This window comes from Urocitellus parryii, chromosome 11, assembly GCF_045843805.1.
Source record: "Urocitellus parryii isolate mUroPar1 chromosome 11, mUroPar1.hap1, whole genome shotgun sequence".
Classification (NCBI taxonomy): Eukaryota; Metazoa; Chordata; class Mammalia; order Rodentia; family Sciuridae; genus Urocitellus; species Urocitellus parryii.
The window spans coordinates 84,988,805-85,015,794 of record NC_135541.1 but is presented as its reverse complement, the minus strand read 5'-3'; the positions used below and the strand labels follow the sequence as shown (position 1 = coordinate 85,015,794).

The window sequence follows — 26,990 nt, the reverse complement described above, 5'->3', positions numbered from 1 at the left end:
TTTATTTTGTTTATTTAGTTTTATGTGGTACTGGGGATAGAACCCAGGGCCTCATACATGCTAGGCAAGTTCTCTACCATTAAGCTACAACCTCAGCCTCTTAATTAAATTTTTTATTAAAAAAAATTGGTGGGAGGATACCAGGGATTGTACTCAGGGGCACTAAACCCTTGAGCCACATGCCCAGCCCTATTTTGTATTTTTTATTTAGAGACAGTGTCTCACCGAGTTGCTTAGAGCCTCACCATTGCTAAGGTCGGCTTTGAACTGGTAGTCCTCCTGCCTTAGCCTCCCAAGCTGCTGGGATTACAGATGTGCACCATGGTGCCCAGCATGAAATTTCTTTTTAGACAAAATTTCTTTTTAGATAAAAATATTTTATAAAAGATGGATTAGGACTATACCTGAGAAAGAGAAACCAATTAGGAGGCTTCATAGTGTAGATAAGAAGTAACTGAGGCCAGAATTAAAACATGAGTACTGGGTATGGAGAGTACTAGAGAGATTCAGGAGATATTTAGGAGCCAAAACTGATAAGACATAGCAGTTGATAGGCAGAGGGGTCAGAGAACTCTCTACAGTGACTCCTCTTATGATTAATCTAGGTGGAAAAGCTAGTGTTATATCAGTGCCACTGTAGTTCCAGCCAACAAATTTGAAGCAAAACGTCTGTATTAAATGGAATATAGTAAACAGAATCTCTATTAGTAGTAATAAAATTTCAGTTATTCAGCATAACTAAAAAGTAATAAATCATAACTTAATTATAAACATCAAAATTTGTGATAGATTTCAATAAAGGGATAAACTGAGGAGGACTGACAGCTAGTCATATATATCTATACATAATGTGATAAGGCTAAATTTTTTCTGGGCCCTCAGGAACAGCAATTAGACTACAGCTTAATTAGTACCTTTAATAAATAGGAAAAAAATGAAAAAGTCCAGAAAACAGCATTCACAAAAGGAACTTATAGATGAGGTTCAAAAGAATTTCATTAACTAGTATGCTGTGTGGGAGACAGATATTTATTATGATGCCTTCTTATGTATTATGTTGTACCCACATACCCGTTTGAATGTATGTTCATTAAGTAATCTCCAAACTGGTATCTGAAAGAAGAAATGTATTACTTGGAATACATATTACTTCTCTCTAAAATCTAACAGAAGTGGACAAAATGGTATTACAGAAACAGGTAAACATAACTAGTTCATTGCTAAGGTATTCTGAGTAACCTAAAATATCCAGTTAACACGTTTGTTAGAATGAAGACCATCTGCAATGCTGTTCCATCTGCAACAATTTGTGCACCTGACAATATTCAACCAATACAATCCAAGCAAACCATGACATAAATAAACATGTTACCTGGTGATCAGTATTCAAAACCATCAAGCATCCAGAGAGAACTCCCACATTCTACCTTGATATTATAAAGAAGTTAAAAATAGACAACGCTCTTAAAGCAATATTCAGTTTAACTAATCTTGCCCATACCACTTCCCTTACTGCTTGTCTCTCTCTCTTAGCATTTATTACTGGATAAGTTGTGTTATCCTAGCATAGCTATTAATGATATCTTCCTGTTATGGTATAAATATGAATTTCTCCAAAACATATGTAAGACAATGCAAAAATATTCAAAGGTGCAATGATCAGGTTATGAGAGCTTTAACCTAAACAGGGGATTGACCCATGAATATGGATAACTAGATGATAACTGTAGGCAGGTATGGTATGAGTGGAAGAGGTCAGTCACAGGGGTATGAATTTAGGGTTTATATTTTGTCCCTGATGAGCAAGGCTCTCCCTGCTCCCTTGTTGGCATGTCCTTAGCTGCTTTCCTCTGCCATATCCTTCCTTCTACCATGATGTTTTGCCTCATCTCTGGACCTCTCTAAAACTGTGAACCAAAATAAACGGTTCTTCCTCTACATTGTTCTTGTTAAGTCTTTCGGCCATAGCAATGAGAAAGCTAATGAAAACAGAAATTGGTATCAAGAAGTCATTTCTATGACTAACCTGACTATGTGATCCAAAAGCCTCTGTAACTGATTTGCAGGGGGAAGAATTTTGAAAAGAGATGCAAGTTGGAAAAGCTTTAGACTGTTGTAAGTAGACTTAATGGGCAATTCTGAAAGGAGCGCCAAAGACCAGAATACTGATCAGACTGTGAACAGTGAAATTTGGGCTCATGAAGTATCAGGGGAGGAGACTGTATTGGAAATTGAACTAGAGACCATTTATATTACATTTGGCAAAGAATTTGTCTGCATTTTCCCCATATCTTGAGACTTTAAATTTTGTGACAGTGAATTTAAAGGTGATGGATTAATCAATTGGGGGAGGGAATATCCAGGGAACACAGCATTAAGGCAGTGGCATGGATACTGGTAGCAGCTTTTAGCCAAGTTTACTGACATAACCAGGAGTAGAAAGCAGAGCAGAAAGATTTGAAAAACTTTCAATTTGTCTAGAAAAGTGTGACTAATATTGGGGCCAAAAAAAGATATGGCCACTGAAGAGATGCTAAATACTTTACAATGAGACAATACAAAATATGGCTTGAAGGCATAAGGAATTGGCAAGACATACCATCTCAGGCTCAAGAATGTAAAAGTTCCTTGTAGAAGAGAACATGGGGGTACCCTACTTGCACAAGGAGGCCCAGCAAGTGGTGTCACTATGCTTAGCTGCCCAGGCACTTGGAGGCTGCTGTAGCCATGGTCTTAGGAAGCTTGGCTCCTGCTCAAGATGGTGTCAGACTTGGATGTCAGCCACGTGGTGCTGGTTCTGAAGGAATGCAGGATGCTGGAGTTATGGGGGTCATGGAGGCTTCCAAGGAGATTTCAAAAGAAGATCTGGGAGGCCAGGCAAAGTTTAGCCTACAGGGTCAGAATCCCTGTAGGCTGCCTCTGAGACAGGAGGCAGAAAAGGACAGCATTGTCTTGAGAAAGAAATAAAGTTGCAGCTGCCGAGGAGGGCGCTGGGGGCAGTGGCCATGCAGCTGGGGCGCCCCAGGGTGGCAACAAGGGCTGCACACTCCGGGAGCCGACCTCTGTGTGCAGGGGACATGAACTAGGCTGACAAGGCCCGGCTGGGGCCCGGCGGTCGACAGGGCCACGCCCCCCAGGACAAGGAGGGCGAGGGGGGCGGGAAGGACCCGGCCCAGCGCCTCGTTCAGCCTCATGGGAACCGGCCATGAAGCTACAGTAGGCGGTGAGCGGCCTGGAGCCGCTGGCCTGGTCGGAGGACCACCTGTGTCGGTGTCCACAGCCCGCAGCCGTGCTGGAGCTCATCTGCGATGTGCACAACCCAGGCCATGACCTGATGATCCACTGCACCTCAGTGCTCGCCCCTCTCAACAGGTGCCTGCTCAAAGTTGGCTCAAAATCAGAAGTTGCTGAGTGCAAGGAGAAATTTGCCAGCTCCAAAGACCCCACCATCAGCCAGACTTTCATGTTGGACAGGGTGTTCAACCCTGAGGGGAAGGCCTTGCCACCAATGAGAGGCTTCAAATACACCAGCTGGTCTCCCATGGGTTGTGATGCAAATGGCAGGTCCTCTTGGCAGCACTGACCATGGACAATCGCCTGACTGTCCAGGTGAACCTCAACAGACTCCAGTGGGTCCAGCTGGTTGATTTGACTGAGATTTATGGAGAGCGTCTCTAAAAATGAGGCTCCAGAGGGAAATCTCGGGGATTTTGCCGAATTTCAGAGGAGGCACAGCATGCAGACCCCAGTCAGAATGGAGTGGTCAGGCATCTGCACCACTCAGCAGGTCAAGCACAACAATGAGTGCTGGGACGTGGGCAGTGTGCTCCTGGCTGTCCTCTTTGAGAACAGTAACATTGCCGTGTGGCAATTTCAGCTGCCCTTTGTAGGAAAGGAGTCTATCTCCTCATGCAACACGATCGAGTCTGGAATCAGCTCCCCTAGTGTTTTATTCTGGTGGGACTATGAGCACAATAATCGGAAAATGAGTGGCCTTATTGTGGGGAGCGCTTTTGGACCCATAAAAATTCTCCCTGTCAATCTCAAAGCAGTCAAGGGCTACTTCACCTTGAGGCAGCCTGTTGTCTTGTGGAAAGAAATGGACCAGTTGCCTGTGCACAGCATTAAGTGCGTGCCACTTTATCACCCCTACCAGTAGTGCAGCTGCAGCCTGGTGGTGGCTACAAGAGGCTCCTGTGTGTTTTGGTGTCTTCTTTTGATCTCTAAGGCAGGTCTGAATGTTCACAATTCCCATGTCACAGGACTTCACTCCCTGCCCGTTGTCTCCATGACTGCAGACAAACAGAATGAAACCATGTACACTTGTTCCAGCGATGGGAAGGTGAGGCAGTTGATTCCCATCTTCACAGATGTCGCATTAAAGTTCGAGCACCAGTTAATTAAACTCTCAGATGTGTTTGGCTCAGTGAGGACTCATGGGATAGCAGTGAGCCCATGTGATGCGTATCTGGCCATCATCACAACTGAGGGCATGGTCAATGGCCTTCATCCTGTCAACAAAAATTATCAGGTCCAGTTCGTTACTCTCAAAAACCTTTGAGGAGGCAGCTGCTCAGCTCCTGGAGTCTTCAGTGCAGAACCTCTTTAAGCAGGTGGATTTAATAGACCTAGTATGCTGGAAAATTTTAAAAGATAAACATATCCCTCAGTTTTTACATGAAGCTTTGGAAAAAAAGATCGAAAGCAGTGGAGTCACCTATTTTTGGCGTTTTAAGCTTTTTCTCCTGAGGATTTTATACCAGTCAATGCAGAAAACTCCTTCAGAAGCCTTATGGAAACCTGCCCATGAAGACTCAAAAATCTTGATCGTTGACTCTCCTGGGATGGGCAAAGCAGAGGATGAGCAGCAAGAAGAAGGCACCTCTTCCAGGCAAGTGACTAAGCCAGGCCTGCAGGAGAGGAGAAGAGAGGGCGAAGCAGAGGAGCCCACAGACGACTCACTGCCCCCATTGGGAGACGGTGGAGGCCATGAGGCAGTGGAGGAGAAGCTCCTTGAGATCCAAGGGAAAATCGAGGCTGTGGAGATGCACCTGACTAGGGAGCACATGAAGCGCGTCCTGGGGGAAGTGTACCTGCACACCTGGATCACAGAGAACACCAGCATCCCCACCAGAGGGCTCTGCAACTTTCTAATGTCTGACGAAGAGTACGAGGACAGAACGGCTCGGTGCTGATCGGACACATCTCAAAGAAGATGAACAAACAGACTCTCCCTGAACACTGCAGCTTGTGTAAAAAGATCTTGCCGTTCACAGATCGCAAACAGGCCATCTGCTCTAATGGGCACATCTGGCTCCGGTGCTTCTTAACCTACCAGTCCTGCCAGAGCTTGATATACAGACGGTGTCTGCTCCATGACAGCATCGCTCGGCACCCAGCCCCAGAAGATCCTGACTGGATTAAGAGGTTGCTGCAGAGCCCCTGTCCTTTCTGTGATTCTCCTGTCTTCTGAATGCAGTAGTGGAGGGCAGAAGAGCGTGAGCTGTGGAGCATTCCAGAGCACGGGAAGCCGTGCACTGGAGGAAGCCGACTGCGTGGAGAGGTGCTCTTCCTAACCGTCGCCAGGGCCTCTCTGGGAGGGCAGCGCACACCATCTCCAGGACTAAAAGATATCTTTCAAGTGACTGAAGGCTTGGTGTCATTTTGAGATGAACGTGGTCCCCCAGCTCCTTACCCAATGAGGAAAGTTTACTTTCAAGTGTCTTGATGAAAACAGTTTGAACAAAAAATTGTCCTATGGAATCTAGGAACCTGGTGGTCTCTGGTAGAGAATCGTGTGAGGGCCCTCTGGGCTGAGTTAGGTCTTATCCTTTTTTGGTCTGAGGCGGCCCATGGCTCTATAGGGCTTGAATAGCCTGGTCCGTGCATTCCATGCACCAACAGATATTAAAAGTATTAAAACAATGTGTGGGCTGATGTTTTGCTCCCAGTGCATAGCTGCAGATCTGTGTCCAGTTGACTCTTGTTTCTCATGCATATGGGTAACATTTTCCTTTGAAATTCTATATTTTTAAGAAGTTGAAGCCAAGACTGAATCAGTTTTAATGTATCACACAATCAGGTGACTGTTCGAAGCCAACAGTTGTGATGTGTTTCTGATCGTCTCCGTATCATCAGATTTGCTGATCCTGCTCCTTAACATATGTGAGGGTGACAGTGCCCGCTTCACCCATCTGTGCAACCTGGGTTGAGATGCTGTGCAAAGAGGAAAAATGCTTTCTTCTTGGGAAAATTGGAACTTAAGTATTTTTAATGTCAACATTGCTGGATGGTGACTGAGGAGGAGTCTGTCCAGGGAGTTCTGGAGAGAGGGCAGTGAGAGCTCTAGTGCCATAGATGTGTGCAGCCGAGTTGAGCAGAGCCTGGGATTCCTACTCTGCAGAGCTCCTTGGTGTTTGGAATATCGGTATTTGTAGTCTGAAGAGATGTCACGTTTCATGTCTCTATTAATTGCGCTTAATAGACATTCTGGAATCGCAGTGTTCCTGGGTTTTTAGAGTAAGTGCCCTAGGGATCGGTGCTGATTAACTGGACTGCACTTTGAAGTAGTGCATAGCTCTGGAAGGTCAGATGGGAACTCAAAATACGAACTCTTCACTCTTATTTTGTGAGGTTTTTTTGTTTTGATTTTGTTGTTGTTGTTGTTGTTTTGCCTTTATTTTGACTTGGTCTCCTGCTTGTATTTTGTATCCTCAGTGAAAGACATTTTGCCTCACTCAGAAATTGTGTCTGCCGTTGGCTGCTGTGGACGAGACAGCCACGCCTGTGCTGATCTCTTCCCGCAGGCCCCTCCAGCACTGCCCCAGAGTGTCTTGTTCTGTTCAAGGGCTTGCTTTGTCTCTTAGGCTTAATCATATATTTGCTGGACTCTTTTTTTTTCTTTAAATATGTTTTTTAGGTGGACACAGTTCCTTTATTTTATTTTTATGTGGTGCTGAGGATCGAACCCAGGGCCTCATGTGTGCTAGGCAAGCGCTCTGCCACTGAGCCCCAGCCCCAGCCCCTGCCCCTATTTGCTGGACTCTTCTGCTTTTTTTTTTTTTTTTTTCATTTTGGTGGTGATTTTAAGCATCATGTTTGTCCAGACTTGAGGGACCAGCTTGTTAAATCGGTGTTCATGGTGGGGAACCCAGCAGCATGGTGGACATGCATGGCACAGGTCAGAGTGGTAGAGAAGCACTGGTGCCTGCAGCTGTCCAGTTCACAGGGCATGTGACGTGAGCGTGGTGAGCACTGGAGGACAGTGCAGCTATGGTCATCAGGCATCCTAGGTTTCACCTGGTTCTTTGCTGCAGACTAGAGTCATAGGAATTTGTGGGGTTTTTTTGTTTTTGTTTCTGTTTCTTGGTACTGGGGATTGAACCCAGGGGCACTTAACCACTGAGCCACATCCCCAGCCCTTTTTTGTATTTTAGAGACAGGGCCTCACTAAGTTCCTGAAGCTGGCTTTGAACTCACATCCTCCTGCCTTAGCCTCCTGAGCTACAGGGATAATGTGTGTGCCACTGTGCCCGACTCTAGGAATTTGTTCTTTATTGGGGAATTTTATGCTGCTGCCACTAAAAACTTACTTTAAATTTTTATTTAAAGCAGTTGTGCATTTTTGAGAAAATTTAACTACTGTGATAACTAAAAAGGATCTTAGAATTTAGTATGTGTCTGTAAAAATAAATGTGGCAACTGATTTCCTAGACTTGGTTCTCTGCAGGGTCATGGCCCAGGTCCAGGCTCTGCCTGGTGTCCACATGCCCAGTAGGAAGGTCCTCTCCCACCCTTTCCCCCAGCCACAGTGCTGAGCAGACAAGAGACTTGGGGTTAATGGCAGCCTCACAAACAGTTGGCGTTTTGGTGTTGGAGTGGTGATCCGTGCAGCCTTGGAAAGTGGGAGTGGCAAGGGGCTGCTGCCGACTCCTTCCACTTAAACTTAGCTCCCTCTTTGGACCTTCCTAAAATTTGCCGGGGCTGTTCTGGTGGCTTTCAAGTTGGTTTTTGCTGTACCTGTAATAACCGTGTCAGGAATGGGAGGGAGACCAGCTGCCCTGCAGTTGAAGTGCAGGAGTCAGGTGCTGCACGGTGAGACCTTCGAAGCCACGGCATGTTTCCGGAGTCCGACTTCCATGTGTGTGTCACCTGTGCCTGGGTTAATTTGTTCCTGTTACTCTACATAAGAAATGTTTAGCTTGTTACGCTGGAAATTCATGCTGAAGTCCTCTTGTGTCCATACCCAGACTTCTGGCTTTTCCACTGCTGTTAAATCTGTCAAAACTACCAATTATTTCTCAGTGTCGGGAGTTATTGGAACCCTGGCCAAGCTCGTGGTTGAGAGTCACCTTCTGCTTCGGCCTCCGGGAAGTTTTGAGGATATTGATGTTGAAGCATGCATTTGGACTTATTAGCAGGTTTAAGAGGTTAATCAGGTTGAAAGAATGTTGAAAGTTGACAGTTAAATATTGGAACATGGTTTTGATTATGAGGTATCAGGTGAAGTGCTGGAGGGCAGGAGGGCGGCCCTGGTTAGGCTAGCGTTGGCCACAAGGCCTGGAGCAGACGCAGGAGTCAGTATCGTCAGTCAGTCCCCCTTTCTGCCCCCGACCTCTCTTGCTTTCCATTCCTTTAGTTCCCTCAGCTGTAGGATATGTTCAGAGGTAAAATTTCTTTTTTGAAAGAAGAATGGATGAGGGAAAAAGTTTTCTAACTGCTCAGCCACGGGGTGGGGCTCCCTTCCTGAAAGAAACTGTCATTCTGCTTTCTGAAGGTGACAGTGTTAGTTGTTAACAACAGGGTGAGTTGTGTCTGGTTTTCCTCAACGTATACTTCCTGGTCAGAGAGTCCAGAGGCTGGGCTGGGCTGTGGGATGCAGGATCGGGCCACTACCACCACCCGTTCCCCTGCCTCCCAGCCCACATTTTTCTTCCCCAGCAGAAATTCTGGCTCTGCTGACCGAGCAGGTCGTGCTCAGTCACACCCTGCAGCCATCCAGGTGGACAGCAGCTCTGCCTTCAGCGACCTGTGCTCTCTGAGCCTGCAGGACTCCCACAGCTCCTGACCACCGCGTCCTCGCCCGGCCTTTCCCCTTGGCTGTCGGGTTGAAGGGTGCAGCTGAGGCAGACGGCTCTGGTCTTCAGTGAAGGCAGCAGTGGCCACTCAGAGCTCAGGCCGTCTCAGGGCTCTCACAGCTCCTAGATGCGGAGCTGCTCTTTCTGGAGGCTAAGAGAGTCTTGGCAGTGACCTCTGCTACGGGCCTGGTGATGTGTCTGCTGCTCAGCCTGAATCCAGAGCACATGGAACTGTCCTTAAAGGGATGCAGCGTTGCGTCCATAGGAAGCACTGTCCTGGCGCCCAGCAGGGTTATCCTGAGCTTGAGGGCTGTCCCACAGCGCCCACCCTCCCAGCAACAGGCAGTATCAGGAGGCGCTGGACAGGTTGTCTTGGGGGACGGCGCAGCTTCACGTCTGCTGCTGTGCTGTGTTCCATGGTACGGTGGCCACGGGCCAGTCTAGCAGAGGAATGGGGTTTCCATGGCATCTGCCCCTCTGGTGTGGAGGCGTCTGTCTCTGCTGCTCCCTGTCCCTCCTTCCTGACTGTGGGTGGGGGGCTCGTCTGTGGCTCCAGGGAGAGGACACCCAGGTCGAGGCCCCCAGCAGCCTCCGAGGACTTGTTCGTTCTTCTCAAGAAAGACTTAAGATGGGGGAAAGGTGTCGCTCTCCCATGAAATTGTCAGTGTGGCAGCCTGGTGGAAGTTCTGTACGTGGGTTGGAGAAAACCCTCAGCTCTCTGAATCTCATCCTGAATCCCTGTTAATCTCACACAGAAACAGGTGCTGGGAGGCAGCCAGGACGGCGGTGTGAGTGGCTGTGGCAGATCTGGGTCCTTGCCCTCTCAGCCAGCTGACATGAGGGTCCTAGGTTCATGGCAAGCACTCTGCCCCCACCCCCACCACTCCCTTTCTCTCTCTCTGGGGTACTAATGCAAAATTAAATGCAAAATGTCGATGAATTATGTCTTTTTCAAGGCTTTGACTCAGATTTGTACTTTGATATATGAAAGTGAATATCATGCTTGTTTGTATATAAAAATGAGTCTGTGTTGTGTATAGTGACATATATTTGATGTTTACCCAACGCTGTGCTAACTCTATTACTGAGAACACTGGCAGGGCCAGATAGAAGCACAGGGAATAGGAAAATGAATAATGTCTGAGTGCTACAAATATCAGAATCAATGTCATCCTGAGTAATTTTTACATAAACACTTTCTCATGGCTTCTCTGCTTATCAGAAGGAAGGCCTGGTGTGGTGGAATACACTTGTTATCCCATTGACTGGAAAGGCTGAGGCAGGAGGATTGCAAGTTTCAGACTAGATTCACTAGTTTAGTGAGATCCTTAGCAACTTAATGAGACCCAAAAGGAAAAAAAAAAAAGTGTTAGCAATGTGGCTCAGTGATAAAGCACCAGTGGCCCTAGAAACCTACACTGTTAATGCCCCAAACACCCCCAGTCTACTAATAGGGTTTGGTGGTCATAGAACAAAATAATTAGGAACTAAAAGATGTCGTCACATTGTTAGTTATAACATTTTAGTTACATTATAATTTTCAAATATTTGAGTTTTAGCTTGAAAATACAGAGTTTTTGAGCACCAAATATTCCAATTGCAAATTCACTTTTTTAAGGTGTGCATTTGGAGAGGTGGTCCTGAAATGCAATTTCACCCAAGAACACATACAAATTATTTAACACTAACTGGCCAAAGAGAATGTTTGGTAATAATACTAGCTAACGTTGACTTTGTACTATATTGCAGGTCTTTTAATATACACTTATATTATCACATTTATTCCTCCTGAAGCTTGTAAAAGTAGTATACTACTTAATATATTACAAGTAGTAATTTATAAAGATAGCTAACACTTATTGAATACTTACTGCTTTCAGTTTGAATATATGTGTCCCCCAAGGGGTTTGTGTGTTCAAAGCTTGTTCCTCAGTGTAGTCATGAGGGGATGATGGAACTTTTAAGAGGAAGAAAGGAGTTAGGTTATTGGGGATACTGCCCTTGTAAAGAATTAAGGTAGTTCTCATGAGTTGTTAGAAAAGAGTAAGCCTGACCCCACAATCCCTCCCTGGTGTCCTGTCAGGCTATGTGATCTCTTCCTCTCTCACCATGATGCTGTCTGCCATGTTACAACCTAGTGAAGTGGCTCCTCACCAGAGCACAGCAGATGCTGGCACTGTGCTCTTGGACCTCCAGAATTGTTAACTAAGTAAACTTCTTTTCTTTATACATCACCAAGCCTCACCTATTTTGTCATATCAATGAAAAATGGATTCATATACTTCTGAAGCACAAAACTGCTCAAAGTATTATGAGATAATGACAGTCCTATGAGATAAATACCCTTATTTTCCTGCATTTTACAGGTGACACAATTCAGTGTTCAAGAACTTTCCTAAGGTCACATTGCTTGTAAGAATTCATGTAGTCTGAGTTGAAAGCCTGGGCTCTTAACCACTGCTTTTTGCTGCTTCTGCAATTGGAATGCATGTTTACTCCAGGCACACATATATCAAAAACACTACTGATGAAATTCTATCAGGTATTATTTAATGAATACCAGAAAAGAAGCAATAGCCACAAGCAAAGATATGATTAAAATACATTTCATATTAGTCTGATTCCAATAAGCTTTTATTTTTAGAATTTAATGAGCTCTGATATAAGATGTTAAAAACTGTTATGCTATTTCATTCTGACAAAAGGAAATACTACTACAAAACAAAAATTCAAATAATGTAAAATAAAGTAAGGATATAAGATTACAGTAAATCATATCTTATGTGTGTCTTGGAGTTATAAATGCAAACCAAAATCCATTTTAAAAAATCAAGATTTTTATGAAATTCTATAACTTGATATACAGAGGTTGAAAAATTTCAAGATTTATGATGAAAATAAAACCACTCTAAGTATCATAAGAGACCATATTACTAAATCTGAAGAATAACTCAAGGACCTTTCAGTTTACTAATATAAAATAACAATAACAATGTGTATGATTTGTTTAAAAGTACTTATATTTTATTTATACTAATTTTGAAGCCCAAGAAATTTCTTATTGCTCACTACTTCATATCAAAATCTATTGACAGGAAAGATAGGAAAACGAAAACAGGAGTAAGAGATGACATAGTGGGATTTAGAATCACAGAACAAAGTAAATAATTACAAAAACCCCACCTTGGCTGATTCCTGATTTAGTGTTCTTTCTATTTGAATCTACTTCTTCTACAGAAGGAAGACTAAATCCTAAAATGTGACTTAGAAACAACATGTCAAAAAAAAAAAAAAAGACAGAAAGAAAAACACATTTAGCTAACAGTTTTCATTTCCTGATAGCAAAAATAGTCCAATTCACCTATTACTGGCAGCAAGACAAGTATGTGAATATGAGGCATCCTGACTAGAAGTATTCTCTCTGGACACAACTATTTTCATTTAGCACACATGTTCATTGGGGACACAGTAAGGCTCTTTTAAAGAGACTGCCTTATTTGCAAATATATTTACTCATCCTAAGTATAAACTCTGAACTTAAATGGTGGGGTGTGGAAAATACATACTTTTCCTTCAAATATAAATTAATTTACTTAGAAGTGGAATCAATTATTACTGACTAAAACATTTTCATTCAATACAAAGTATTTTATTAGTATTAAAGAATAAATTAATGAATAACTCAAGAATGAAATGATTACATATGAGGCAGTCAATATTTCCAGTCATCAGAGAGCTGCAAATTACCACCTCAATGAGACACCCCTACATACCCAATAAAACAACAAAAAAAGGACTTGCAATACCAAGGGTTGATAAGAATATGAACAACTAGAATTCACATCCACTGCTGTCGGGAAAGGAAACTGTACAAACACTTGGAAAACTATTTGGCAAGATCTATTAGAGTAAAAACACATATAATCTAAAAGTCAGTAATCCCACTTCCTAGATATAGAACCCAACAGAAACTGGGGCTTATGTACAACAAAAAACAGATACAACAATGTTCATAGCAGGTTTATTCATGTTAACCCAAAATTGAAACAATTAAATATAGTATATTGGTATAGTGGAATCCTTAATGAAATGGAAAAAAAAATGAACCACTGCTACACAAAACAACATGGATGAATCTCAGAAATACAAAGAAGCCAGATGTAAAAGACAACATTATCCTATGATACAATGTTTAAGAACAGGCAAAACTAATTTATGTTGTCAGAATTCAAACAATGGTCAACTGTGGGGAGGGGTGTGGCATTTATTGGAAGGGGCAAAAGGGAGTTTTGGGGTGCTGGAAATGTTCCATACTTTGATTTGGGTGACAGGTACATAATTTACATGTGTAAAATTTACATATGTAAAAATTCATCAAATTGTACTTAAGGGTTTGTGGAGTTTATTATGTATAAGCTGTATCTCATTTTCTTTTTTAAAAAAATGTTTTTAGTTGTGGATGGACACAATACCTTTATTTTATTTTTATGTGGTGCTGAGGATTGAACCCAGTACCTTCCACATGCAAGGCAAGTGCTCTACCACTGAGCTACAACCCCAGCCCTGTATCCCATTTTCAAGGTTTTCTTTTGCTGAAGTGATTCATTTTTTGATGAGATTCATCCATGTTGTTTGTGTAGCAGTGATTTGTTCTTGTTCAGTACTGTATAATATAAATTTACTGTGATAATCTTTTTCATTTTTCTTGTAAATTTAAAAGATTTTTTTAATTTAATCTTTAGGTCCCAAATGAACTTTTTTTTTTTTTTTGCTCACTGGTAGATTTTTTTTTTTTTTTTTACCCATTTTCTACTTTAAATTGTAACAAACTGCCAGGCAATATTTCTTTGGTGCCAACCAAGTCTGTTGTGCTGAACATAATGACAGAATGATAGAACAAAGGCAGTTTTTCTCAGAAAGAGTTCCTTGGAACATAATGATTTTTACTTAAGATAGTTTTCCTTTGTGACTCAAGAAAATGTTATAAGTAGAACATTGGTCTACAATTCCTGAACAAAGTAAATGATTTCATGGAATTTATGTTGAATCTAAAGAAGATGGATAAGGCTGACTCATAATTAGATGGGACACTGTAGATTACTATAAACTTAATTTCAAACTCTTTATCCATATCTACTAATGTTTATTAAGTCTCAACTCATTGTTTGGCACTGCGTTAAGCCCTTTATCTATAATTTTTAAAATTTATACTCATCATAATTCTATGAAGGATGATACTACTATCTCTACTTCACAGAAGCAGCAACTGAGGTTGAGAAAGGGAATGCACCAGAGTGGAAAGGCCTAGACCATACCAATGTCTGAATGGCAACAAAATCTGAGTTCTCAACAATTATGCAATCCTCCTTCTGTCAAGTTCCTCCTGCCAAGAAACTTATTTATAATTAATAACCACATACATATGTACACTGATTATTTCAACATGAATTTATTGAGCATATGGGCCAGACACTGTTCTAGGTGTTTGCTCATATTAGTAAATAAAATGGAGAAGAAAAAAATTTTCCTGTCTTTGTGGAGTTTATATTCTAATAGAATATGGACAATAAAATTAATATAATAAATAAGTAAAGTATATACTTAGGTGGTGAACAGTCCCTATGGATGGGGGGGATGAACAAAAAGTGATTAAAAATGCTGGCTGTAATTTTATATAGGATAGGACTCCTTGAGGAGATGAACCTTAGGCAAAGATTTCAGAAACTAGACACAGAAAGCCACAGAAGGCTGTAGTGGTTGAGAGCAGGGAGAAGAGTAGGAGGTGGGGTTAGAGAAGTTGGGTGTTCTTACAGAGTCTATTTTGAGTGAAAGGGAAGCCACCCACTATCCTTTTCCCACCAGATATTGGCTATCTAAAATGTTTCCCTAAATAAAACTTAGAAGGACACCATATAGCTTTTTAAGCAAAGAGAAAGTAAAACTACGTATCCCTGACCCTACTTATTCAGTAATAGACTTGGAAGGAACTGTTAAGGATAAAATGGCTTAAAGAAAAAAACGGTTTACACATATAGGCTTGTAAAGGAACATCTTGGGGAGCTACGAAAACAGGGCTTTTCGTGACTTTATTTCACCTGGTTACTCACAATTTAATAAGCTAGAGTTAATAAAAATAATAAAATTTCCCATAGAAATTATCTCTAGATTGATTTTTTTTATTATTTGTGCACTTCACATCACATAATGTTAAAATGTGATAAGTAAATAAGATCACTGAGTAAACAAAGTGACTTTTTTTCCTAGATAAATTAATGTATAATAAAGGTAACTTCAAAACTTTTTCAACCTTGGTAAATACAGTTTCTTCTCCTAATGCAACACTACCTTTAACTATCACTTATTTGTGAATTGTTAGAAAATAATGACTATCAATCAATTCAAGGTCTCTAGACTTTACGAATATTAATCAAGATTCCCTCTAACAAAGGCAACCTCTGGGAACATGTAGGTTAAAAGGCCAGCTTCAGAGTAAAATAATATTCTCTATTCACAATAAGGTCAGATGGAGTTTAGTCAGTCCCCCTGATGGCTTCTTTTCAATAGACAAACAACAAGCTCAAATAGAAAAATTGAAGGATGACTTCTTTTAGATAAGGTAATTATAATTCGTTCAAAAGATAATGCAGCATTTCAACTATGTTATTACTTTAAACTAAAAGTAGTTTATGATGTGCTTATGACAATGGAATGGAAAAGTCATCAATATTACCATCTTATGATTCTGTGTGTCTCTTGTATAACTGACTATCGCCTGAAGGTCTCAGACATAAGGAAGAAATTATTATAGTAAGGGTACTGAAAATGAGTTACTGGAAAAGGTTATAAAAACACTTTAAATATCTTTCAAACCTTAGCACCACCAACAAAACAAAATAAAACCTTTCAGAAAATGCACAAATGTTAACCCTCAGGAATGATTTAGTATTGTCTTACCTGAAAGTAGGAATATGAAGCAGAAACTCTTCAGACCTCATTTATCTTTAGTATTCTTTAAATTCAAAACGGTTTTTAATTCATCCATTTTTTTGGTCCTAAATTTGCCACTCTCTACAACCATCCTCTCCATATCTCTTCTGCTATCCATGAAACTTTAAATTTGCTATCAGAAAATCTGTATTCTGACTGCTTTCATTATCATTAAAGTAATGTTACAATGTGTTTTTAAAACTAATTGGAAATTGTTTTAAATTAAAAATTTTAAAGCCACACCTAAACTGGTGAAAAAATGATAAAATTCAATCAGCTACATGCCTAGATATGTTTTGTAAATCTGTTACCTAGTTTATCCTTCAAGTAAAATACAATAATATACACATTGTTTGCAACACCCTTAGAAATTCATCAAAAATAATAAGGTTGGTTGATATGTGATAAATACAGTAAACTGTTAACTATAGAACTTAGGAGGTAGCTATGTCATGTTTACTGTAAAGCTGTTTTAACTTTCTTATGTTTGAAAGTTTTCCTAATATTGTTGGAGAAAGTGTTAATCATATTTGAAACCTGTTTTAAATGGCACAGGAGAAAATCCAAATCTACAGCAGAGTTCTGCACAAAATAAGAGGCAAAACTTTGCTGCTTATATTTGTTGAGCTGAGGAGGAACAAGATTGCCAAAAACCCTTTATTTTATCTATTCACCTCCAGAAAGATACACAAAATTTACACTCCTATTGAAAAATGAAGGCAGGTAGAAAGGTAGGTTTGTTGAGAACTCTATAGCCAAAGAAATTTCTTCTGGCTGAATTCTGAAGCATAAAAATAGAAATTTCCTTTGTCTCTAAATAAAGAATGTCTCAAATCCTTGCCTAAACAGAATAACTCCATTTACAGTATAGATTTATTTCCTAAAAGGCAATAAAGCATTCCTTTCTTTGGATTGTTCTTTTTGGTAATGTCCTTTCATAGTAAAACTACTTAAGAATATTCAGACAAAATGTGAAGAACAAACACACAAAGAAATGACCAGCACACTGGAAATAATCTATTCAATGATGGGCACATGAGTTTATGTAGTATCAAAAGCTTTTCACCACAAATGGCTTCCAAAGTGGCAGGGGCAAGGCATGTTTATATGTGATATTCTAGTGATGACATTTTGGTAGTTACTTAGAACCTATTAACCCCTATTTTCCTAAGATAGAAAACAAATTATAACTCAAATAAATTGCTCAGCTACTAGTGGATACACAATGATCAACTTATAAGCAAACATTTATTGAAAACTTTCTACATGCCACATAAGAGAATATGAACGTAGACTGACTTCATGAAAGTGCTGGTTTAGGAAAGAAGAAATACAGATGAACAGTTACAAAAAGACTTAAATTAACTGTTTATGTATAAAGTATAAAGAGGGGACATAACTCGGCTTAGAGGGTTGTAGATCTCTGAGAAGACTTTCTGAACTTAGTCTTAAAAGAATGAGTAGTGGTTACCTACTCAGGAAAGAATAGGAGACAGTATTCCACACCCAGGAAGTAGCATAGAAGCAAAAGTAATAGGTTGTGGGCACTGAGCTATAGGCAGTTCAGTACTGCTAGAGAACAAACTTCTCTCTCCATAGAGAGATGAAGCTAGATAGAGAGGCAGTAACATCACCATTGATGATCCAGTGGGGATGTTAAGGCACCTGAACATTCTCTTGGCTTCACAAGGATTTTTAGAAAGGGAATGACATTTTTAGATTGTATCTTTACAGAACTCCCTGGCCTCTGAGAGAAGGCTGAACGCAAAGGAGACATGATGCCCAGCTAGACGAGTGACAGAGTGAAGACCTGAACCAAGACAGAGAAAGTAGATATGGTTCCTATTGAGACAGACAAAAGTAACAGATTTGGTGACTTCCAAGTATCTAGGTTGGGTGACTGTATGAAGGACAATCCTGCCCCTCCCCTCCCACCAACATATTTAATACCAACAGAAAATCTCAAATAGAAGAGAAGATAATGAATTGCACTTTGGATGTGTTGAATTTGATACACCTCTGGGTTATCTAGGTGAAAATTTCCTGCAAAAAGTTATATACTTGTCAAAGGGAAGAGGCCTGAATGGGAGTTTGAAATTTGAGTTGGCAAAATATTAGGAATAACCTAGAATTACATAAGTAGATTGTCAATTTGGGGGGTTTGTTTTTTGTTGTTGTTGTTTTATCATTCTTATAGGTGTGTAGTGGTATCTCATTGTGATTTAAATTTTTATTTTCCTTAAGTCTGATGTTTACCTTCTTTTACAATGATTTTCTTCTATTCACATATCTTTCTTGGCTTCAATCTTTTTTCTTGGTTTTCAATCTTTTCCCACGTTTTTAAGTTAAACTGTATTTTTAATATTATGAGAGTTCTTTACACAAGTCCGTTATCAGATCTATGCTCTGCAAATGTTTTCTCAGTGTGTAGCTTCATGGCATCTTTTGAAGCACATTTTCAGTTTTTATTTTGTTTTCTTTTCTGCATAGTGCTTTTGATGTCATACTTAAGTCTTTACCCACCTGAGCGTGGTAGCGTGTGCCAGTAAGACCAGTGAAATACTGGCAACTCAGGAGGCTAAGGCAGAAGGATTACAAATTCAAGGCCAGCTTCAGGAGCGAGACCCTCTCTCAAAATCTCAAAATAAAAAGTAAACGAACTGGAGATGTTGCTCAGAGGTAAAGGCCCCCTTGGGTTCAACACCCAGTAGCTCCCCCCCATTTTTTTTTTGTAGTAATGTAATATGGTGTGAGAAATAAATTAATGTAATGAAAGCAGACAGAATTAGGAAGAGTGTATATAGCATGAGAAGTATAAAGGGTGGGTTGAACTCAATACAAAAAGGCACAGGGCTCTTTGGAAGAAACACAAGGAAAATTCCTAACAACCAATAAATACTGTCTACCAAAATAAGCAATGAAAACTATATTTTTTTAACTTAAGATGGCTAGTGAATTTAGGGACAACCTTTTTATTCACAGCAAACCGATACCGGAACTATATCTAATCAACCTCTTTACAAGAATTCCCCCTGTGCAAGCACTTGAGATGAGCTCTGAAATCCCTAAGAACTCTTAAAGGTCATTTCTCTAGGTACAGAAGAGTCCGGGATTCCCGACACTTTCGATGACTAAGCCAGATCCTTGGGGGATTCCAGCCTCAGTTCTTGGGGAGTCACTGCCCCTCTGGGAAAACCAAGACTGCACTCACCGCCGGGTTTGCCACTCTGACACCGCGCCTGCAGGCAGCGGCTTCAACTACCGACCCAGAGGGCGGGGATTAAAATACCAGCGCTGGGGTAAACCCGGGGCAATTGAGGGGAGTCCCTCTCGTCCGCCAGCCCGCGCGAGGAAGGCGAAGCAGAGGCGCAGGGCGGGGACCCGCAGCCCAACTCGGGTCGAGCTCCTCGTGTGCAAAGATCCGCCGCACTTACCCCGGACCAGAAAGGGGATGTTTAAGTCACTGATTCGGAGCAGCGTGTGTACGCGGGTTTTTTCCCCCAGAATTAGGCTGGGGGCGTTCGACCGACTGCCCCCGCCCAGTGACCTTTAGCCTTCCAACCGCAACAGCCCGCGAATCTCCAGCATTGGAGTCCGGGTCGGGTGCCCGGCTACCGCGAGCTGGCTCTCCCACGCCTCCCGGCTAGTCGTAAAGTGCAGCAAAAGGCGCCTGCGTTTTGCGGCACCGTAGGTGAGGCCGGCAGCGTGGGACTTGGCTCAGCGCGCTCTGCCGCGTCCGAGCTGCTTCACCGGGAAGGCCAGCTGCAATTAGGACTTGGTGGAGCACAGGGGACCAGCTAGCATTCTCTCATCGGGTAATTGGACCCAACTGGTGAGATTGTTTAAAACACGGCTCCAGTCCTTACTTGTGACTCGAGAATCTCAAACCTCATTCGTGCCTTGTCGCTCTTCGGGAGCTACTCTGTTGTTCTGTTGCCATCACGAGACTTCAGGTTTCCTCAGGATAGCTGATATTGCTTTTCTTGTTTGTCCTGCAGTCACCCAGTTCGAAATGCTTTACCTGATCGGCTTGGGCCTGGGAGATGCCAAGGACATCACAGTGAAGGGCCTGGAAGTTGTAAGACGCTGCAGTCGAGTGTATCTGGAAGCCTACACCTCAGTCCTGACTGTAGGGAAGGAATCCCTGGTAGGTGATTTAGGCTCCCGTCTCAAGAAAAGAAAACTACCTGACGTCTGACTTTGATAAACTAGGCTGAATAGAATGTCTGCTGCTTGTTTAAAATGTATCTCCTATTCATTAAGGAGCTGAGAAGTACAAGAAAGAAAGAAAATCATACACCAACTTGAAAAATCGAACAGTGGTTTCGCTACTATAAAGAAAAGTCTCATATTGTGGTTTTCTCCAGCAAATAAAGGAACATTATTTTACACTCCTGGGGGAATAGTTATCAAAATCCCTTATTTCATGAGATAGCCAAGAAATCCTTTCTGAGTTGAGTGTTAATGAGGTGCTGACACCTTAATGAGTTGGTTATATATTCAGAAACCAAGCTGAAAGCCTATCCCTTTGAAGTGTTTCCACAGGGAATGTTGATCGCCTGTCTGTAACATTCAAAGAGATCTTACCTTCAAGTAGACATTTCCCAGTAAAGCTTACACGTATATATTAAGTGATCCTGGGACTAAATAACCAGAGAATTTGTTAGTGTAATTATACATTTATCTAGTTCTCTTTAAGGGCTCATTGTCAAACTCCAAGTAGGGTATGAGTTAAGCTCAAAAGACTTTTAGCCATATCACAAAATTTCTTCTGGTATGTGCTCCATATTCTTCTCCAGGTTCTCAGTTCACATTCTTCCCTGAACACCTTGCCTATACACAACTTCATCTACCATAAGTGACTCATTTCTAGACTAAAGTAAATTAGTATAAATTTATTTATACTAAGGTATAAATAAATTCATACCTTTATATTACCCAGTAAAATCTCAGAGTCACTTTTATGTCAACTACTTTTTTTCTTTTTCTTCTTCCCTTCATTTCTATCTTTTCTCTTTAAAACATTGATTTTTTAGAGATTTGTATGTACTTAACATACCTATACATACAATCTGGTCTCGACTACAGATAACTATTACACAGTGAGAAAAAATATAGAAAATTTTATCTGTTTTCTACAATGAAATGTTTTCCTTTATCATACTCTAACATAATATTTTTAAAAAGGAACCACCACATCATTGCTAAAGAAATCTGAATTTATGTGCTCTTAATAATGATTAGATTTTAAAGGAAATGGTTTTTAAACCATATCTAGATGGAGTTAGGTCTTGGAACAAGAGCCTCATCCCTCAAGTCATTTTGGCAATTTTCAAATTGCCAAAAAGGTAGTATTATTTATATGTTCTCTGGTCAAAAGATAATTGATCTAGATATAGTAAGTCTAAGAAATAATTTAAATAACAATTCATAATAACAGTGGGAGGAAGAAGCTATAAAATCATATGTTTGGAAAGAACTGAGATGAGCTTATCTAAATCATTACCCTTTCCTTTGACCTACTAAAAGTAAAAGTGGTCCCAAATGTAAAATATTTATTAGTTATTAATTATGAGAATACATGTGAGAAAGATTACTTCAGGGTGTGGTTATCAGGAAATACTAGATGGATTATATGGAATTTGAGCTGCATTTTAAAGTAGTATATATACACCAACCTTTTAAAAATTTTTTTTGTTTGTTTGTTTTTACATTATAATCCAAGTGCAAAATGATAATATCTGTTCATCATTGCAGATAAATGGAGAAAATTGCTCACAGCCAGAGGAAGCTAACTTGGACCCCCAGCTACCTTGTAAAGTAGAGATCATTATTCTCTGTCTATCCCCCATTTGTGGCATATGTGAGGTTCTACAACCAAAGTTCTGCCTTTGAGCAATCACTTACATTTCTTTGCTCTGTTTCTTACTTATAAAATTGAGATTAAAATAGTGCTGATCTCACATTGAAGTCAAGATTAAATGAATTCATATGCATAAGCCTTTTAGAACAGTGCCTGATCACAGAGTAATCCCAATGTAAATGTTTTAGTAGGGACAATGTTAACATAAAATAAGATTTGATAAAGAGCATTCCACCCTGAAGGAAAATCATTGTGAGCTTAGAGGTGGAAAGCACAAACATTTGCTATATTTGTCATTGGACTTCATTGAAATGGCTTTCATTTTTTTCCCAGTGTATCTGTTCCCTTTCTTTGTAACTTAAATAATCCAGATACCACCTCTTCCTTGTTGCCTTGTTTTCTTGTCTAGCGGCTGTGATTGAGATCAGGAAGACAGGAAAGAGGAGAAAAGGACTTCACACTTAAAAAATGAGGCCATTAGCTATGAGCTTTTTTAACTTCTTATCTGCCCTTACCACAAATTTGACTCTATCTTCCTTCCACTCTTAGAAAATGACTTGTGGGATGAGGCTCTTGTTCCAAGACCTAACTCCATCTAGATATGGTTTAAAAACCATTTCCTTTAAAATCTAATCATTATTCTTTATGTCAACCTATTACCATGTATTTCTCATGTTTTACCTCTGTTTCTCATTCTGAAATCATATTCAAGCTTTGATCACTTTGAAAGTCTCTTTTTTGAAACCTGTTTTCCCCATAGTTATTATTCTTTTTTTCTTTTATCAAGTATACCTTCATGGTCCCTAGTTCCACTTGTGTCTCACACTCCTGAAGGCTTACTCCCTTTTCTTAGAAGTATTTTCAACAATTCTTTCATAGTTGAAAACTCTAGAGAATAGTTTTGAATTCTTAACTTCTGTTACTTCTTTTGATGTAGTTGACCACTACTGCTAGAAGCTGTCTTTTAAGACATGACTTTCTCTTAATTGTATTCTTGCATTTCCATTTTCTCTGTCTCTTTGTAAACCCATTTCTCTGTTTTTAAACAGTATTTTAAAAACACTTTATCCTCCCATTTGTTTCTGAATACTACTTTTAGCCTCTATTCTTATTATTTTTTGAATAGCTGGTCCATTAAATGGTTTACAATTCAAAATGTACTAAAAAAGATATAAAGAGATTTCTATTCCACTTCCCCTTCTTGGAGGCAGTCACTACTAATTTTTGTGTACCTTCTCGAAATACCTGAAAACAATTTAAACTTACCCTGTTCTGTTCAAAAACTGCCAACTTATAGCAAGAGTGAGTGAATTTTAACTTTTATGTTCATTTTCATGAATGATTAGGGCTGAGACTACAAAAACTGGCTAATTAGTCATTGGATGATACATAATCCAAATTTAAAATTATTTGTTAAATAGTACTGCCTGTTTTTCTTATTTTCCTTCTCTCACCCCTGACTAGACTGGATGCTTTTATTAGTGTCTATGTGCTAGTTAATTCTCCATTGGACAGCATGCGTCTTAAGAGCAATAGCAATGTATGTCTCATTCACCACCGTCTCCCAACATCAAGCCTAGAATTTGGTATGGAGGATGTGCATAAGAAATATTTCTGTAGTGAGTATATGAATGATTAAATATGTGGGTAAATTTGAAAATAATTTAACATCAGCCTCTTACTACATTTGCTATCTTTTTTAAATATTATTTTTTTGAGAGGATCAGCAATTTGTATATGTAAACATTGTTGTCTCATTAGACCATGAACTGTTTATTAGGTTAGAATAAGTGATAATAAGGAGTAATGCATAATACAAAATCATTGTTGTGAGAGTGGCTTTTTTATTGTTGTTAGATCATTTATGAAGTATGAAATAGAATTATTACTAGCATCATGTGGTTTTTTGGTCTTTAAGAAATGTTAGAAGTTCAGCCAGATATGGTATATTCCTATAATCCCAGCAACCCAGAAGGCTGAGGCAGGAGGATCACGAGTTCAAGGCTAGCTTCTGCAACTTATCAGGACCCAGACTCAAAATAAAAAATAAAAGGGGTGGTGTAGCTCAGTGGCAAGCGTCCCCCTTGAGTTCAATCCCCAGTAATGGGCGGGGGGGGGGGATGGGTTCAGTAAAGGCCATTGTTTTCTTCAATTCATAGTAATCGTGTGTGTATTCTCTTAAATATGTAAGTGTTCTGCAACCATTAAGCTTTCTGGCTCATAAAATCAAAGTAAAGAACATAAAAATTAATGATTAAGAAAAAAGTACTTGGTAAAGTGAAATGAAACTATTTTTTATCTATAAGAAGTTTGTTATTGTGAATTTCTAGAACATTTCTCTAGAAAGGTATGTTTTCCACATTTAAGGAACAGGTTTTAGTCAAGTATTAGAATTTAATTACCAAAATTGAAATTTGGTAATTTCATTTGTTCATTTACTTATTTGTTTGACAGATATTATCAAGTACCAAACTTTTCTACTACAGCACTCCGAATAACTTTTATTAGCTAAAATTTGTCAACATATAAGAAATAGTATTATTTATCTGTGTATCCACCTTAACTTCATTGAATTGCATGTTACTCCATAGGAAATCAGTTATAAGATTGTGATCTTGCAAAAAACTTTTAACCACTATGATATAATCATCAGCTTATTAACTTACTCTCTCCTGGGTTTGTTTCTCTAGAGCCCCAAAGGCATTTGTATGGAAACTTCCTGTATGTTTCTCCTGAAACTCTGCCTTTCTAGCAGAAGCAAGGGAATACAATTTTAAATCTGAATTTCTTGCATTTATGTAGGAATGTTTACTGGTTTTATAAATAGTCAAATCATCATTTTCTGTTATTTCTTTTATGTTGCCTTTTATTTTAGTCAGAGTGTCAGATTGTCCCATAAAAATTTTAATAAAACCAGAACTACCATGTATACTCATTATTAATATATTTATTCTGTATTATCATGGTTTTGAAGTAGGAATCATGCATACATATTCTCTATTCATCCTATAATGTTCTGCCTGGTCAGTTACAGCCAAATATAGAGGTAAATTTAAAATGCAAAAGGCCTCAGATGTTAGAGGTCTCTTCCTCCTGGGATATTAAGATAGCCTCAAAGACAGTTTAATTGCAACATAGTATAGTGTGCCAGCTCATTGATGAGTTGTATCAAATGATCTGTGTTTGGATAGTTGCCAAGATTCACACCAGCCCCAAATACAACAACTGTTTTTATTGTTGTTGTTGTTGTTGTTTGTGTGTGTGTGTGTATAAAAATGGTCACCTGCTTTCCTTCATTTTTAAATTGGACTTAAATCTATAGGAAGACTTTTATGGAAGAAAATTGATTCTTGCTGATAGAGAAGAAGTGGAACAAGAAGCAGATAATATTTTAAAAGATGCTGATATCAGTGATGTTGCATTCCTTGTGGTTGGTGATCCATTTGGGTAAGTTTAAGCAGACGTTTTGAGTTACTTATTAATCAGTAATAATTATTCTATTACATTTAAAACTTACCTGCCAGATAAAAGACTGTGGTTTATCTAAGCTCTATCTAAAATTTATAGTTTAAAATTTCATTATCTTTTGAGATTAATGAGGGAAATCCACTTTGTAAGAAGATACCCATTATAAGTATCACAACATTATAAAATGTCAACTCTAAAATTTGTATCTTTGATTTTCTTCTTTAGAAGATGATGTAGGTTATCAAAGCCTTAACTAGTGTATCATTATTAAATATGTCATTATATTCTCCAAAGTCATGCCTGCCATTTGGTGCAGATAATTACAATCATCTTTGGCTTCCTTTGTTTTAGGCTTTTTTTTTTCTTTTTTAATCATGTAATATTTGATTATACTACTGTCATTTACGTGTCTTGAATTTATAATTTTTCAAGCTTCTGATTTCAATTTCTTATATCCATTGGGAGCCTTGTTCTTCCTCATTACCAAGAAGATGTGCTTCTACTTGTCTAGTCAAGCATCATCAATCTCTGATGTCAAGCCAAATAGAATAGTTTTTGTCTCCAGCTGGTGACCCAAGATTTATGTCACAGATTTAAGGAACATAAGGACAATTAAATCACTGTGAGCCCACCATCAAGAATGTTTCTCACAACAGTGGAGTTACATGTGTATGTGTCTGCCAAAAAGAAAGTAATTTATATCAGTGTGATGGGCCATACTCTGCAGCGTTATTAAACTTAATTGGAATAACTCTGGATAATCACACATTTTTAAATATTTAAATAGTTTGTCTTAACCTCTGACATTGTTTTCTTAAACTTAAGACTTTCTCAAAATTAATAGTACCTATCTTCTTTTTTTTTTTTTTAACCATAGGAAGGGAAAATGAAAAATCCCATAGAGAAAATATCTTCTAATTCTTACAGAAGTTTTTCACTAAACACTGACTCCTTCTGCATAAAACCTGAGTTTCTGTAGGCAAATCTCTCACTAAACTTCCCAACTTGATATACTACAATTCTTACAGTCACCTAGTTGAGCAAACTCAGTAGCTTTTTACTTTATTGGCATCCAATCACTGACAATGTCCATTGCACAGTAAAAACACTACTGGAAGTGAGGTTTGCAGACAGATGCCAGACCACAGATTGTGTGTTCTAGTCCATAATGAGATAAGATTAGAAACTGGGAGAAAGCATTTAGAAATTTTTGTAGCTATCTAAAAAGCAAATTTTATGTCTACTGAATTAATAAAAATTGAGGGCTCATATTTGGTATCACTCCATTTCATGTTTTGTTTTTATAATAGTTTATTTTTATTGCATTTTACAAAACTGTTGTTCCATAATAATTTGGGATCTAAAACAAATTAGACTTTCACCATAGATAATTTGAGAAGCATTGCTGTTGAATTGTGTTTTACCAAGTTTTTCTTATTCTTCCATTCCTTTTTACTCTGGCTGCCACTCTTATACCTAATCTAGCCTCATGCACCTTACACCTTTTGGCTGGTCTGTATATAAACTCCTTACCCATACTGTAGTAAAATCCATATTTGTAAAAATCATAATTTGGAAACTCACTAGGTCTCTTA

The 26,990-nt window shown here is 39.4% G+C and overlaps 1 protein-coding gene and 1 pseudogene across 3 annotated transcripts in view; both read left to right on the top strand.

Moving 5' to 3' along the window:
• The first annotated feature begins 3,077 nt into the window (after positions 1–3,077).
• On the top strand, positions 3,078–5,489 carry LOC113175421 (general transcription factor 3C polypeptide 4 pseudogene; annotated as a pseudogene).
• A 14,231-nt stretch (positions 5,490–19,720) lies between these two features.
• The window catches only part of Dph5 (diphthamide biosynthesis 5), a 32,780-nt gene continuing 25,510 nt past the window's right edge, over positions 19,721–26,990 (top strand). The window contains exons 1-3 of one of the 3 annotated variants that reach the window (XM_026379681.2): positions 19,721–19,879; positions 20,063–20,211; positions 25,250–25,374. In XM_026379681.2, coding sequence (XP_026235466.1) covers positions 20,077–20,211; positions 25,250–25,374 — 260 coding nt within the window. In that variant the 5' untranslated portion in view covers positions 19,721–19,879; positions 20,063–20,076. Of the gene's footprint in view, positions 19,897–20,062; positions 20,212–21,810; positions 21,880–25,249; positions 25,375–26,990 lie in introns of those variants that run through there. The other 2 variants (XM_026379683.2, XM_026379684.2) reach the window with 2 other exon arrangements.